The sequence below is a fragment of the Channa argus genome, chromosome 18 (assembly GCF_033026475.1).
Source record: "Channa argus isolate prfri chromosome 18, Channa argus male v1.0, whole genome shotgun sequence".
NCBI classification, from domain to species: Eukaryota; Metazoa; Chordata; class Actinopteri; order Anabantiformes; family Channidae; genus Channa; species Channa argus.
In genome coordinates this window covers 12,532,337-12,547,500 of record NC_090214.1, presented here as the reverse complement: position 1 = coordinate 12,547,500, position 15,164 = coordinate 12,532,337, and the positions used below count along the sequence as shown (strand labels likewise).

General features: G+C 38.5%; 1 protein-coding gene across 1 annotated transcript in view; it reads left to right on the top strand.

Moving 5' to 3' along the window:
• Positions 1-14,625, top strand: part of dbh (dopamine beta-hydroxylase (dopamine beta-monooxygenase)) — a 17,686-nt gene extending 3,061 nt beyond the window's left edge. Inside the window, exons 1-12 of the mRNA XM_067484087.1 lie at positions 1-296; positions 3,306-3,452; positions 4,343-4,600; positions 5,327-5,503; positions 8,189-8,291; positions 8,925-9,091; positions 9,234-9,377; positions 11,197-11,235; positions 11,666-11,725; positions 11,900-12,027; positions 12,317-12,476; positions 14,110-14,625. The exon at positions 1-296 is cut by the window's left edge and continues 3,061 nt beyond it. Coding sequence (XP_067340188.1) covers positions 1-296; positions 3,306-3,452; positions 4,343-4,600; positions 5,327-5,503; positions 8,189-8,291; positions 8,925-9,091; positions 9,234-9,377; positions 11,197-11,235; positions 11,666-11,725; positions 11,900-12,027; positions 12,317-12,476; positions 14,110-14,223 — 1,793 coding nt within the window. The 3' untranslated portion in view covers positions 14,224-14,625. The remainder of the gene's footprint in view (positions 297-3,305; positions 3,453-4,342; positions 4,601-5,326; positions 5,504-8,188; positions 8,292-8,924; positions 9,092-9,233; positions 9,378-11,196; positions 11,236-11,665; positions 11,726-11,899; positions 12,028-12,316; positions 12,477-14,109) is intronic.
• Positions 14,626-15,164: the final 539 nt, after the last annotated feature.

Below are 15,164 nucleotides of genomic sequence, written 5' to 3'. Positions count from 1 at the left end.
TGGTCATCTTGGTGGCTTCATATCAGGCACCCACTAATATTGTTGATATGTCCAGCTTAAAATCAGACTCATCCGATCCTAACCTGCCTCTCATGATGCCCTTCCGTGTGCCCCTTGACCCACGTGGGGAGCTCCAACTGGCATGGAACATCAGCTACGCCGACCAGGAGGTCTACATGGAGCTGAGGGTGGCAGAGCTAAGACATGGTGTGGTCCTGGGTATGTCAGACCGCGGGGAGCTGACCAATGCTGACCTGGTGGTGCTGTGGGACTCTGGAACTAAGAGCTACTTTGGGGTAAGGAAACTTCGTGTGGCTGGTATCTGTATAAGGTTTCAGGTGAAAGAAGTGAAAAGAATTTGTCCCATTTAAAAAATGTCAGACTAAGTTGAGGCTTTTGTCTAAAATGATAAGAATGTCAAACAAAAGATACAAAAAAGATTTTCTCAATCTCACTTTCTCATATTTCTCTCTATGTTCAAATTCATAAATGCACAGGGATTAGATAAAAGTGCTTGAGGAGCAGAGGTTTCCCTTTTCCTTAGTGTTCTTTATCGGTCTGCTTTCCCTAAGAGTAGCTGGCGGACGCTTTGATTCATGATCCCATAGTCACTAAGGATGTTATCGGACCCTGCTAATAGGAAACCACTCAAATTGTACTAATAACTGAAGTTTATTAGGGAATCATTAGCAGATATTAGCATATTAAATTGAATTCTGCACTGATTAAGATGTAAAAATGCCTAATTTTCATTTTGCCACACCACATGCCCTTTAGAAACTCCAATCAAGATTTATTTTTTCTTATAAATTTAAGGAGATAGTCGATATTTTTTTTCTAAACATTTTAAAACTACATATAAGCCTACCATTGTTATTTCTATTTACATAAGTTTAACATAAACTACACAAAATTTTTCAATTCTAAACTGCAATACAATTCTACTGGTAGCTCTTTACATCTTGTTTTCTCGGTTTTGTGTTTAGACATTTAATAATTTTGTCAAATAAATCCTGAAAGGAGCTGATGACCTGCCATCGTGGTACTACTTGTGTAGTCTGGACTTTATTCTGTAAAGTGCCTTGAGATGACTTTGTTGTAAATTGGCGCTATATAAATAAAGTTGAATTGAATTGAATTGAATTAATGACTAATGAAGTGGTCAACTACATTTTTAAAGCTTTATCAACATACACTACTCATAAAAAGTTACCTTTACCTTTTGGGTCAAATTTTAGAATGCACCTAAAATGCACTATAACCTTTGAAGGTGAAATTAATTTGATCTTCCCTAAACTGTTCAGTGTTTCCTTACTTAATGCATAACATGCTGTTCTCTAAGAAGGCGATGAACCGAACAAATTGTAATAATGTCTGATCCACGAATTGACCACTATATGTTCTGGTTCCATGATAATTTGTATTTAAACAGTCCTCTTCATCATGCTGTCCACATTTTGACATCATCAGACCAAGACAACATCTAAAAATTGATCAGCAGTACCTGGCCATTGCAAGGCTTTAAATGGCGTCTTCTCAGAGGGAAGTTGCCACTGAGCTTAGAGTGTCACAAAGTGTCATTAGCATGTTGCAACCGACAAAAAGACAGACTGGAAGAGTGACAGGCATAGAAGTGGATGCCCTTTGGCCACATCAATGCTGATGATCACTTCATTGTGAACAGTGCCCTGCAGAACCGGATAATGAATGCCACTCAACTCCAGGCACATTTAAGGGAGGTGAGAGGCACCTGAGTCACGTCAGACCATTCAAAACCACTTACATCAGCATGGGCTGTGTGCTAGACGACCTGCAAGAGTACCTGACCATGCCATCAGGCCTAGGCATCATCTTCTTGCATGGCCAAGGGAGCATTTGTGCTAGACAGGGAACCAGTGGGCCTCAGTGCTGTTCTCTGGTGAAAATGTATTCACACTGAGCAGACATGATGGCCACCAATGCTGTTGGAGACGTCAAGGACGACGCTATTTATCAGCCAATACTGTCACTGAGCCTTTGCAGGTGACACTGTTACAGTCTGGGCAGGTGTGTCTAGTCAATACAGAACTGCCCTACACCTTGTGAACAGCACTGTAACAAGCCAATACTACCTGAATAACAGGGCTGTAATTTATGCTGACATTTTTTGTTGTGGTAAACCCATCACTGTTGTTAGCTTTTCTTTCAATAAATTGTTTGAGATGAAAAAAATTACCATTGCATGCTTCTACTTAAATGTAAATGAGCATGAACTTTTTGCATTTTCCATAAATTTCACGTGAAAGTCGAACATCCCTAACTTTTTGTGAATGGTGTATGTGTCAGAACATGGTGTCAGAAATAACATAAAAGAAATCTCTGCTGTAATCTTCTAAAGTGATCTGAGGCCAGAGGCAGCATGCACACATTTGTCGGTTGAATTCTACAGTGTGATAGAGCTTTCTAGACAACTTCGTGAACTCTCAAATGGACAATTCCAGCACAGTGAAATAAAAAAAAGCCAAGTCCATTGTTAGCAATAACAAATGTAATGATAATATGCGCAGTGTCGCTTCTTGAGTGGCCACAAAGAACTCCCTTTTTTTATAGTGATTCTAAAAGGTGTGGGATAAATCCAACGTCAACCTCTCTGGGTAAAATATACTAAAAGTTTCACAAAATGTAATATGAGAAGCTTTGATTAAACAAATCAAATAGGTATCTTTCAAAGTTACAATCCTTTTAATATAGATTTGCTCTGTTACTATTCTTCACAGTTCAGCAAGAACATTATTTTAAATCAAAAAATCTCAATATGATTCTGTCTCTCAGCTATCTTCAGAGGGCATAGTGTTTTCCTCATGCAGACCTGAAAGACACATAACACATACTGTATGCCATCAACATTTTTTTCTTTTCTTTTTGTACTGTATATATTTTCAAAATTGCTGGCTTCAAAATCTTTGCAGTTTGTGCAGAACAGTTATATAAGAGAGACAGAGAGGGAGACAGAAATAAAGAGAGAGATCTTAAGTGCTATTCTGGACAGATATGAATGTGAGAAACATAACAGAAGTGGGTAGACTGAGCTCTTGCAAAGCCTCCTGGATGAGAGACAGAATCATGTACACCAGGTCTAGAAAGGTTTCACAACACAAACTGCCACAGTAATTCCTTACTATTAAATGTATCATAATCCACTGTCAACAATCCACTTAAAGTTTAACATTAAGTCAATAGCAACAACATTTCTGCTAAGTGCTTACTTGGGGGTCATCTATCTACCGAGAGAGAGAGATTTAACTTGTTGCATGTGTGTTTCACAGGATGCATGGAGCGACAGTGAGGGCCACGTTACCCTAGACAGCCACCAGGACTACGAGTTATTAGAAGCCAAACAAAAACCTGATGGTTTCTACCTGTTGTTCAAAAGACCATTCAGCACCTGTGATCCCAAAGACTACCTCATTGAGGTGTGTAAAATCCTTATTTCACTGTGTGTGTGTTTTTGTGAGTCTATTCGTGTCAGAGTGTGAGTATGAATATATATTGTTTTTTGGACTTGACTACCAGCAACATCAATACCATCTACTATGACTTACTCGGGAGGAAACTACTCAGAAATATTGATTTGGCTTCCGTCGCTGTTTCGTTCTATTTAAAATAATCGATCTGAAGAGATTGAATAAACAAAAGCTAGTTATTTAACTGAAAAAAGAAGGGTTCATATAGTTGGCATGACTGTGATCTTGCCCTGATCTCCTCCTATATCAAGAGTGGTGTGCCAGACATACTAATGCTGGGATTTAGCTCATTTTTGTCTTCTCTGTTGGATATTAGTCGTTTTTGGGGAAGGCATCAGGTGATTCTATTCCTGACAGCACAGGTGCTGCACCACCTCACAGTCTGCAGTCATTATTTACTATTAATAATTTCACTCCTTATTAATCTTATTAGAGCTAATAATTTATCAAATTTCCTGATGACTGATTTGACTGATTTCTTCTTTATGTTACCCCATTACTCTACTCAAGTGCATGTCCTGTTTTGGAAAGGGTATCACTGAGGCTGAATTTGACAGGTAACAGGTGAGAGCTCAGGTGCATACATAAAATAGTCAGACCGCGTGAATGATCGGCACACTTTCATGTAAACATTTATTATAAAGACCATGGTTTCCATGGTACCACTTTATATCTCTTAAGTTGTAGACACAAAACCCAATGCACATCACTATGACAACATAATGAAAAGTTCCTTGTGTTTGCCCTAGAAGGCCAAATAATAATTATGTGAGACTATTAATTTGAAATGCTCATCCCTGCTCAAACATGTTTTCTGTTCTGATTGTTTGATTTATCAGGAAGGAACTGTGCACATCATCTATGGATTTTTAGATCAACCACTTGCCTCGTTGGAGCAGCTAAATCTGTCACGGATCCACACAGGTGTACAGAGAGTGCTGATGCTGCGCCCCAACACACCATCACCCAATCTGCCTCCAGATGTGCAGACACTGGATGTTTTGGCCCCAAATGTCATCATACCCAATCAAGAGACCACCTACTGGTGCTTCATCCAGAAACTTCCAGAAAACATGCCCAAAAACCACATTGTTATGGTACAAAACCCTCTTAAAAACTGAAACACTTAACATGGAGTTTATTTACATACATTGGAGTGGCTATTTTCAATGGAGATCATGCAAAGGCAAAGTGTAAAGAGAGAAACAAAAATCAAAAAAATGTATTGTTCCAGATTCAGTTTACAACAAAACATATGAATTAAGATATGGAATAGAATAGCAGAGTACAATGGCAACAAAAGATAATCAGACCCAAAAGGCCCAGACCTCAATTTAGTAAAAATGCAGTTGAATGACCTGTAGACCAAGACAATTCCTAATGAACATTGTTAAAGTCTAATCCACAGCTACCAGAAGTGATTCATTGAGATTTTTGCTGTCAAAAGAAGTTTACCCAGTTAAATTAAACACATTAAAAAAATGGTTAATTCACTTTTTGCACCAGCCCTTTAATGCTCTGCTAAGTAAAGACATAAAATATTACAACGGTTTCTGTATCACAAGCTTAAGCACACTGTGTTTGTCTACTTGTGATTTTGATTTTAGAATAATTCTATCACATTTTATTACCAATAAGAAAAACCAGGGAAGTCCAAGGGTTCTCCAATTCATCTTGTTACTATATATTGGATAAAATTATTTATACACCAATCCGAGGCAGACCATTAGCCACCACTTTTTAGCTGTAAAAAAAAACACAAAACAACGCAACTTTCTTTTCTCACTAGTTTCTTGTCCTTTTTCTCTCTGTGTTTCTGTCAGTATGAGTCAGTGATAACTCCAGGTAACGAGGCCATTGTGCATCACATAGAGGTGTTTGAATGTTCTCCGGATATACGCGATGTTCCAGAGTACAGTGGCTCCTGTGATGACAAGATGAAGCCACGCAAGCTCAACTTCTGCCGCCATGTGCTAGCTGCCTGGGCTATGGGTGCTGAGGTACAAGGGCAAACAGACACCCACACACATCCTGAACCCTCCTCTGAACACGCTCACTGTACCCTGTTTCATAAGCCAATAGCCTCATTTAAGATTTAAGACTCAAACAGAGGAACACCCACACAGATGCATGCAAATGTTCAAATAGTTTAGAATCACACGATAAATATAGTCAAATCACATAACAGGTACCTAACTGAAAGAGGGAGAGAGTTGGAATAAAACTTAATTTTGGACAGTTCTCGTGTCTATTATGAGAAATAAACAAAAACTCCTACGTGAGTAATATCCAAGCCTATAACTCGGAGCAGAAACCTTGTAAAGATGATCCCACATGTGGCTCAAGTCTACATAAGAGCTCCGAGACAGTCTGTATGTGGGAAGCACATAATCACAGACTTGCTTACATGGACGCTCAAATACACACAGAAAAACAGGCTATGTGTGGTCCGGTATGATGTGTTTTCACATGCTTTAGTTCGCTGTTCTAGGTTCCCATTCTCTCCACTTTTAATGGAGTAATTTCCAGCGATAACATGTAGCTGTTTTTACTAGAGTTAAGGAATTAAAGCAAAAACAAAATCCTTTGGAGGTTGGTAAAAACCAAGCCAGAGTTAAAGGAGAGCAAAAATGTATAAAAGTAAAAAAGTTATAATCCTGACTATGTATGTTATGCATTTTGGTTATCCAACAGTGAAATAAAATGTGCAAACATTTCTAAGCCAATGTCACACACATCAACTCCTATCCACATGTTCAATCCCTGCCACTAAATTCAATTTCAAAGTGAATCCCTCTAAATCTAAAAGCTTTCTTTTTGGTGTATGGTCAAAATATTCCAAGATGTGGGAGGTGTTGGGGATGATGTTCATAATCCTACAGTTTTGGCTTACAACCATGCTGCCCAACTGCTCAGCCAGCTACAAAGTGACACTCTGGTGAAATAGAAAAAGCTGCACATTTGGATTCATCACTCCAAAAAAAGATGGGTGGAGGTGGGGGGTGTCATCGATAGTCAGAAAGCCTTCATTAGAGCAACCACTGGCAGTCCATCTTTTTCTGAATCTGTTTGAGGTAGTAAACACTTTTCTTTCTTTTTTAAGGCAGTGCACCCAAATAATATATTTAGTGCAGCATTTGTGTTACCATTTATTTTGTACTAGTCAACCAGCTACTCAGTCAGTCATCTACCAGGCATTAAACATCGCCAGTACTACAGCTACCAGCCATCCGGCTGACCAAGCAAGCATCCTGCCTACATAAAGCAAAGAGGACAGGGAACGCTGAGGCTGTCACCATATTTCTATGCTCTGCTTCCCACTGCATCACAGCCAGCGTGGCCTCTCTCTGATTGGATTATCTACCAGCCAAACAAAAACAAGCAGGATACCTTCTGTGAGCTGTGAAGACAAGATTAGGTGGGAAATATTCGGGCCTCTTTCATCACCTCTTAATAGTGTTGTTTCACTCTCCCCAGCTCTACACATCAGAGACGAAATGTGCAAAAACACAAAACAAGAGAGAAAGAGGAAAATTGAGTGAAGAAAATTTGAAAGAGGAGTGAAGCAATAATGCATGACACTGTCAGAATTCAGAGGGAGAGGCCAGCACAAGAGAAAAAAAAGATGTGTGTAGGTGAGAAAGCAAGTCTCCCAAGATCCTAGTGTTACAACATGAAAGTACAATTAAGTGAAACTATTATTTCTTCCATCACAAACTCCATACAGTATGTTAGCAGAAGAGAGGTAAGATAGACATTTGTCCAAAACATTAATTAAGATAAAATCAAGATTACTTGACAACAGCAGAGACATTTGGTGCCAGCAGTAAATTCAAAAATGGTTTTCTTGCTGCAAGAAGCAGAACACGTCAGCATCCAACACGTTCAACTGGGATCTCAGAGGGAGCATCCACAGGAGAATACAAACTATCAGAGTAGGAATAATCGATAAAACGAGTTCACAGAGCCTTAATAGGAAGGAAAAACATGTGAAGGTTTGCAACAAGCAACAAAATTGATGTAAAGAGTGAAGTCATTTAAATGTTCATTTTATATGATCAATGTTTAATTACAAATTTGAATCCTGTGGGTGGTTTTGAGTTTGTGGGTAGGCATCTTGTTATTTTTAGCACGGGCAAGAAAGTGACGGATGTAATAGTCTAAATCTTTAGATATACCACTTTCATCATGATAAAGATGGAAGAGGAAGGGCTTGATGTGGACTGCTGAATCCTGCAATCACACTTTAATGCATCACATTGTGTCGGGAAATAAAACATCCTCTACTAAGAAAATGTGAAAGGTCCAGAGAAGCTACATACAGTCTTTACAACAATGTGTACGTGTTTGCACAGAATATATAGGCTCCATTCTATAACATTGTACTGTATGCAGAGGATACATGAAAAATGTTTTTTCCACTTCCTAAAGAATACTGACTTTTAAATTATCTTTCCCTGTTGGTACTTGAATTTTATAGTGGTTTAGTAAAGGAACTAAACATGATCCCACAAGTGGCTTTGTTCAGAGAAATCTTCCAAAATCTGAAATGAATTGCATCTGCAATACGGTGTCAAACAAAAAACCACAAGTTGTGGATGTTATAAGGACAATAAATCTACTTCAGCTTTTACTCCTTTATGTAAAAAGGTTTTTGGAAAGATGTATGTTATTTTTTCTTGCAGGCTTTTTACTATCCTACTGATGCAGGGCTGCCCATGGGTGGACCAGAATCCTCGAGGTTCCTTCGCCTCGAAGTCCATTACCACAACCCTCTCCTTATATCTGGTATGGTACATATAATACACACACACATAGAGGAAACACACCCACATTTCTTATGCATTGTGCACTAAAGCCAGATCTTTAACAAAGACCTTAAACTCTAACTATGCTGAAATTCTGTGAGTGGTTTAAATTGTTTTAGGGTATTTTTAAAAGTATTTTATGTCTTTATTAGAGAGTCAACAATAGCGAAATAAAAAAGGCAGTGATTCTGTGATATCATCACTCAACGTCTTAGGAATGCTGCGAGCTGTAACTAGAAAGATTCCTATCTTCTTACTAGATTCAACAACTAAAATGCTGTCTGTGTTAGTCTGTGGGAGAAAGAAATAAATGATTCAAAATGCAGCAGCATGTGTGCTGACCAGGACCAGATGGAGAGCACAGTCACTCATTACACCTGTGAATTTTTTTTCATACAAAACCATAATCTTTTCTCCTCACACATCCGGTTTTTGCTCTAGGAAAAAACTGCACTTGAAATAAACTGATTATTCATCTATTTACACACTCTGCCCTTCATAGCCTGGTTTAGAGCAAAATAACTTTGGCTACCATGTACATGATCAAGAAAACAGACTGTAGTTACTGTAGGTTCCATATGTATTTTAATATTTCATTATATTCGACATGCAGACCGCCGTGACGCATCAGGGATACGGTTGCATTACACCTCCAGCCTGCGGCGATATGATGCAGGGATCATGGAGCTGGGCCTCGTTTATACTCCTGTCATGGCTATCCCCCCCAAAGAACACACCTTCTACCTCAGCGGATACTGCACCTCCAAGTGTACCAGAACTGTATGTACACAAATGTTCCAGCATTCAGCTGGGTAAAACATATTTGAAGTTTCTTGTCCCTAAGGCACAAATTGTTCGTGCTTGACCCAAAAAAAATATAAAAAAGTCTGTTTCTCTTTGTGTCTGCCTGTTGCTTATCTAGGCTCTGCCTTCAGGAGGAATCTATATTTTTGCATCCCAGCTGCACACCCACCTGGCAGGACGTGGGGTGAGGACAGTTTTGGTGAGGGGAGACAAAGAGCTGGAGGTGGTACAGGAGGACCAGCACTTCAGTACACATTACCAGGTGGGGAATGGGAGGGCTTAGTGTACCCAGAGAATCTAAGTGCAAAGATGTGGCTTTGTGCATTTGTATCTTTTGGATTTTTAAAGAGCTTTATTTCACATCATGCTGAGCTGTGTGTTGCTGTTGACAAAAATTCTCAACAAATAACTGAGAAATGACTGGAGCTGGCAGAAAACTTTGCTGCAGATTTTAAAATAAAGTCCTGAGTTAAAGTCTTATCAGATCCTTGCAGTGTGTAAGCTATATAGCAGAACCCAACCACAGAGATAAAGCACAATTTCCCTCAAAATAAGTTTAAAGGTGAAAATAATTAGCATTTTGTATATAACAAGTTGCCTTACATCTTCAATAAAATGTTTTATTTTACTTTTTATTGTTGTTTTTTTTATAAATGATACAATTAATCAAAATGACAAGAACAACAATATTGGGCCTCTTAACCTAATTATTACAGGTTTTATTGGCGCCTATGTTTTGGTTTAATATCCTTCTGGTTTCAAAATTAGCTTTTTGTTCAATCTGGGGCCCATTTTTCAAATGTGATCACATTTCAAATAATTTGTAGTTTGGGCAAAGGGACCATCACTGTCCTACCAAAACAACATGTGCTCACTCATTCCAGCTAAATTATGACAAACACAGCTCACAAAGGTCTAATTTGTTCCCCAAAACAGCTGGGATGTTATTAGTAAACAGCAGTAAATGGTGCATTTGTCTTAGAGTATTTTCATTGGTGGATTGATGCAGACGTGGTACTCTAGTGAGTATTTACAACAGCAGGGTTATGCAGTTGATTCAAATAAGAAAAACTGTTGACTGCAATACAAGAATATGTCAAACGGTGCAACAGATTAGCTCATTTATGTGTATATTACTTATTTGAAAAATAACAGAGCTATATGACGCGGAAGAATAAACTACAGCAATACTTGTAAGCAGTATCAATACATAGTTTTTTTCCCCTGGGATTTGTTGATGTTAATAACATTTAAATATAAGTATTGATAGTAAAAACATATACCTTACTACATTTGATTGTATGCCTTACCTCCGCTCTCTTTTTTTGTCCTTTCGGCTTATCCCGTGAGTTCAGGGTCAATTTGGCGGATAATTTTATGCATGTTAAATTGGCACAGGTTTTACGCCGCATGCCCTTCCTGATGCAACCCTCCCCAATTTCTACCCGGCTTGGGACTGGCATTGTGCTGCTGGGGATGGGAATGAGCCCAGACACACTCAGAGCCCAGAGTCGTCCACGAACACCCTGTAGTCCGTGGACCAACTGAGCTACAGCTGCCCCCAATTTGGTTACCTGCTCCTATTGATTGGAAAATGATAGGTCTTCTAAAGCAGTCACAGATACATACATTAGTCACAAATATGGCACACACACACACACACACACACAAATTAAAGGACACCTGCTAGAGTGCCTGATATTATCTCCAGCTAATCTGAGTGTACCTGTTTGTGTTTGAAACCCTCCTGCCTCATTAGTGCAATAAAGACTTTATCAAACCATTTTGAGCAAAGCTTATGGGCCTTTTCCCAAATTTCTAAACTGCTCCTATAGACAATCAAGAGCAACTGGTGTTTTATCCTGCTGGGTTTGAAACAAATCTACTGAACTCACAGTTTTTCATCATGCACAAAGTTAAGATGCCCTCTCTGCATTATTTATTAGGCTTTAAAAAACAAAAACTCAAATCACATTTACTGTTTTCATGTCCACATATAGTCTACACAAACAAAGGTATCACAGAAATTAATGTTGGATGTTTATATATTTAATATACTGTTTTTCTCTGCTTTGTTACAGACAATCAGAGTTCTAAGGAACATGGTGAATGTTTTACCTGTGAGTATGAATTTGACTTGGCCTGCATTTGTAATTACTATAAACAGGTTCAGTTTTCCACCGTACAGATTTTGCCATGCAGCAGGCTCAGCCTCCCGAGTGGTGGTGCCCCAGATGTAATCACCCCCCCCACCCCTTTGCATTTAAAGTATTAAATTAGAATACCTCACTGCTGTATAAGGTGCTTAAAGGAGTGGAAATAGGAACAGGCTGTTAAATCAGTGCTGTGATAGGAAATGTCCCTAGAGACAGAAAAGACAAAAGCACAGCAGCTGAGGTCCACAAAGCAACATTCTGCTTAGCAGAAAACTGGCCAGTGGCTCTCTTAAATAGTTTATTTTTTTATCAGTGACCTTAAATCATCTACAGAGCTCTTTTCTTAAACTTAAAACATGGTGGTCAGCTGGTGTGTTTGTGCTGGATCCTGCAGGGCGACGTCCTCATAACAAAGTGCACTTTCAACACAGAAGATAGGAGCATGCCTACAGTGGTGAGCCCCAAGTGCTATTACAGTAATTAGTTTTTAATTTTTTTCTTAATTTAAATTAAAATGGATTAATCTTGAGTTGCCTTTTTTAATGTTTTTATCCCTCCATCTTTCCATGGATTTGCTCTTTATCTTTGCCTTCTTTCCCATCCCCCCTAAATTTCTTGGTCTCATCAGGGAGGTTTTGGTATCATGGAGGAAATGTGTGTCAACTACATTCATTACTACCCTCGGACTCAGCTGGAGCTCTGCAAAAGTCACGTTGACCCAGAATACCTTCAGAAATACTTTAACTTCATTAACAGGTAGCACACATAAAAAAAACCTTCTCTCTTGTTCATTTAGCATCATCCTCTCCTTTTCCCGTGACTAAGCAATTTGTTCTTTTGTATTCATCCCTCTCCTCTCTATCCTTCATCCACTAGACCAGAGAGGTGATTGCTTGTTTTAATCTCAAAATGCTTTGTCCTTTAAAAAGTGAAACCTGTACTTGTGCTTTTTTTTTCTCTCCAATCGTTTCAACCTTTCTCAATCTCCCTCTGCCTTCCTCTTATATCGACTTTCTATCAACCTCTCTATCTCTCCTCCCTCCAGATTCCACGGAAATGACCAGTGTGTGTGTACTGAGGTTAGTGTGACTGAGCAGTATTCTCAGCTACACTGGGACACATTCACTGCAGAAGTGCTGGACTCCCTTTATAACACAGCCCCTATTTCCATGCACTGCAACCAATCAACCTCACAACTGTTTCCTGTAAGTTCCCAGTCTCTCTCTCTCACACACACTATACTGTAATTAGCCCAATACAATAGACTGTCAAGCCACCAATTAAATCAGTTCAAAAGCAGACATCAGTTGGACAGAAGAGTCAGAGCTAAACAGACATCTTGTTAACTTGTAATGTAAACACACACACACACAAACTGGTCCAAGGATTTTTGGATCAGAGTGAATAGATCAGTTACATTTAACCACTGTGCAGAGGCTTGATAATGGTTTTATGGCAGAACAACAGCTTTTTTCCTTGATGTCAGAAGTCAGGACATTAGAAGGGAAATGAAAGAAAGCTTATGAAAGAAATTAGATTGTTACACACAGTAAAGCACAATGATGTATTGTGTCTTTTAAGATGTGTTTTGTGAGGATGCACTTTCATTTATGTAATTTGATAAAGTGCCAAAAATATGGTTTCAAATTAATTATTTCACTTTAATGTTAAATATTTAAAAAAAGAAAAAAAAATACATTTCAGCAACTGTCAGAAATCAGTGACCCTAAAAAAAACCAAAAACTTCTTATTATGGTGGAAAACATTGTTTTAATGTGGAACCCCATCGTTTTTAGTATGAAGCCTTTATGCTCAACTACAGTGGGTAGCCTTTTCATAAGCTGTCATGCAACCCATTAATGTTGCCACCACTGGAAGGCATTTTAAAGACAACTGTTTTCAAGATATTTTGGGGGAATCCATCACGCATGAAATAAACTCAACTAAGTGGCAGTTCGGCTGAATGTGAAGCTCTCTGTTTTAAAGTTTTTTGGAGTGCCTGAAAGGGCAGTAGTTGCTGTTTGGCAAAGTTTGTACAGGATGATGAGGAATGTGATAACCTTAGGTGGGGGCTTGTGCAAAAGGGGTTAGAGGGAAAATCTTGCTAAGTTCAAAGACTTTAGCCTCACAACAACTCTTACTGCAGAGAAGAAACTGGCATTTTACCTTTTATAGCTTTATTAAACTAGAATGTACCATCTGCTCAGATATGGAGAGGATGATACATAGCGAGAGATACACAGCATTAAAAGAATAACAAACTGAAAATTCTCAAAATAGGACTTCTTATTGTTGACATATACGTTGAGTTTTTTAAGCCTGCATGCAGCGTAAATGTAACGGGTCATCTTATGCAATGCAGTTTTACCTTTTCTTCCATCACTTGTGTCCTGTCACACCCGGCCAGGATCTATGGTAGCACGCCCGTTCTGACTTTCACTGAACAAAAATATAATCAGCGTCGATGTTATACACAGGAAAACACATCTTTACTCATTATAAAAGATGATTTGAGACAATAATTACCTGATAAACTAGTGAAACACGTAAATACTGAACAATTTCATGTAAAAAAAAAAAAACAAAACTACTGATGCTGAGACATAAGGTCTGGTGAAAAGGGAAAGTTGTGGCTTTTTCAGAGTGTTAAAGCGGTGTTCCATAAAAACTCAGGAGACAACCATAAAAAGGTGTCCTTGAGTGTTTTTTTGAAAATGCACAAATTCTGATAAATTGTTCAGGGGCAGCTGTTCAATTACCTCTGTAAGTGCTGCTGTCTTACTATCAAGGGCAGTGAAATTTTTGAAGACGTGAAAAACGTAATTTTTGTTTCTCCAGGGAGACTGGGAAAAACAGCCTATACCAGTGGTGACTGCTGTCCTTGAAAAACCTCGTTACCCCTGTGAGGGAGGAGCACTTCCCACCATCCGAGCCCTTACACCCGCGGTCTGATCCAGGAGGACCTAACAGCCTGTTTTTAGCCCTGGGAGGGGTCACCACGGTCCCAAAGGGAAGTTAAAGCAGCTCCTGTGACTTGGCCGCATTTTAAAACTGTTTGGAGATGGATAATATCCTCCATCAGCTTTTCTGATACCTGCTGTAAATATATGCTTGTATAAACACCTACTTGATCTGTTATTGTCAGTTATTATTCTGTCATGTTTCAATCTAGTAGAGATGGATTTTATTTCTGATGCTAATAATTGGATCCAACATTAATAATGTGAAAAAACGTCTGAATACTTAAAAAATAAAACTGGGTTGAGGAGTATTCACACACAAATAAAGAAGAAATATGAAATTATTATACTTATTTATCGCTGTAGTTTTCTCTGTCCTTTACGATACGCACCTGTGTATCATCTTGTGTTTTGTGTGCTAAATAATAAATGCCTCCAAAATGCTGGCAGTTAAAAAAAGAAATGATTGATACACTTAGTTAAGTTAATGTTAACACATCCATTCACTCAAATGATTTCAATAACATAGATTTAGCTTTGAGAAATTATACTTTTCCACTTCACCTGCGTTTCTTAACATCAAGACTTTGCAAAATGCACATCACACTATGGAAAAAAAGATAACTAAAATACTACAAATTATATTGGGAAAAAACCTGTGGACACATTGTGTTCAAGGACCAGTAGCGATAGTGTTTATGAGTCGGTTTCTCATTTCCCATATAAATCTTGTTATTAACCTAAGCTACTTCTCAGAACAACCGTTTCAATGATTAATGTCCTTCTGTGCAGAATCAATAAATCATTCCACATTAGTAAACATTCTGTGCTGCAACACACATCTCAGACCCAAAGTAGTAGTTATACATAAAAATGCTTTCTTCTACTTAAACACACTTTCTTTTACTTGAGCTTGGAAGACTGAGATGAACC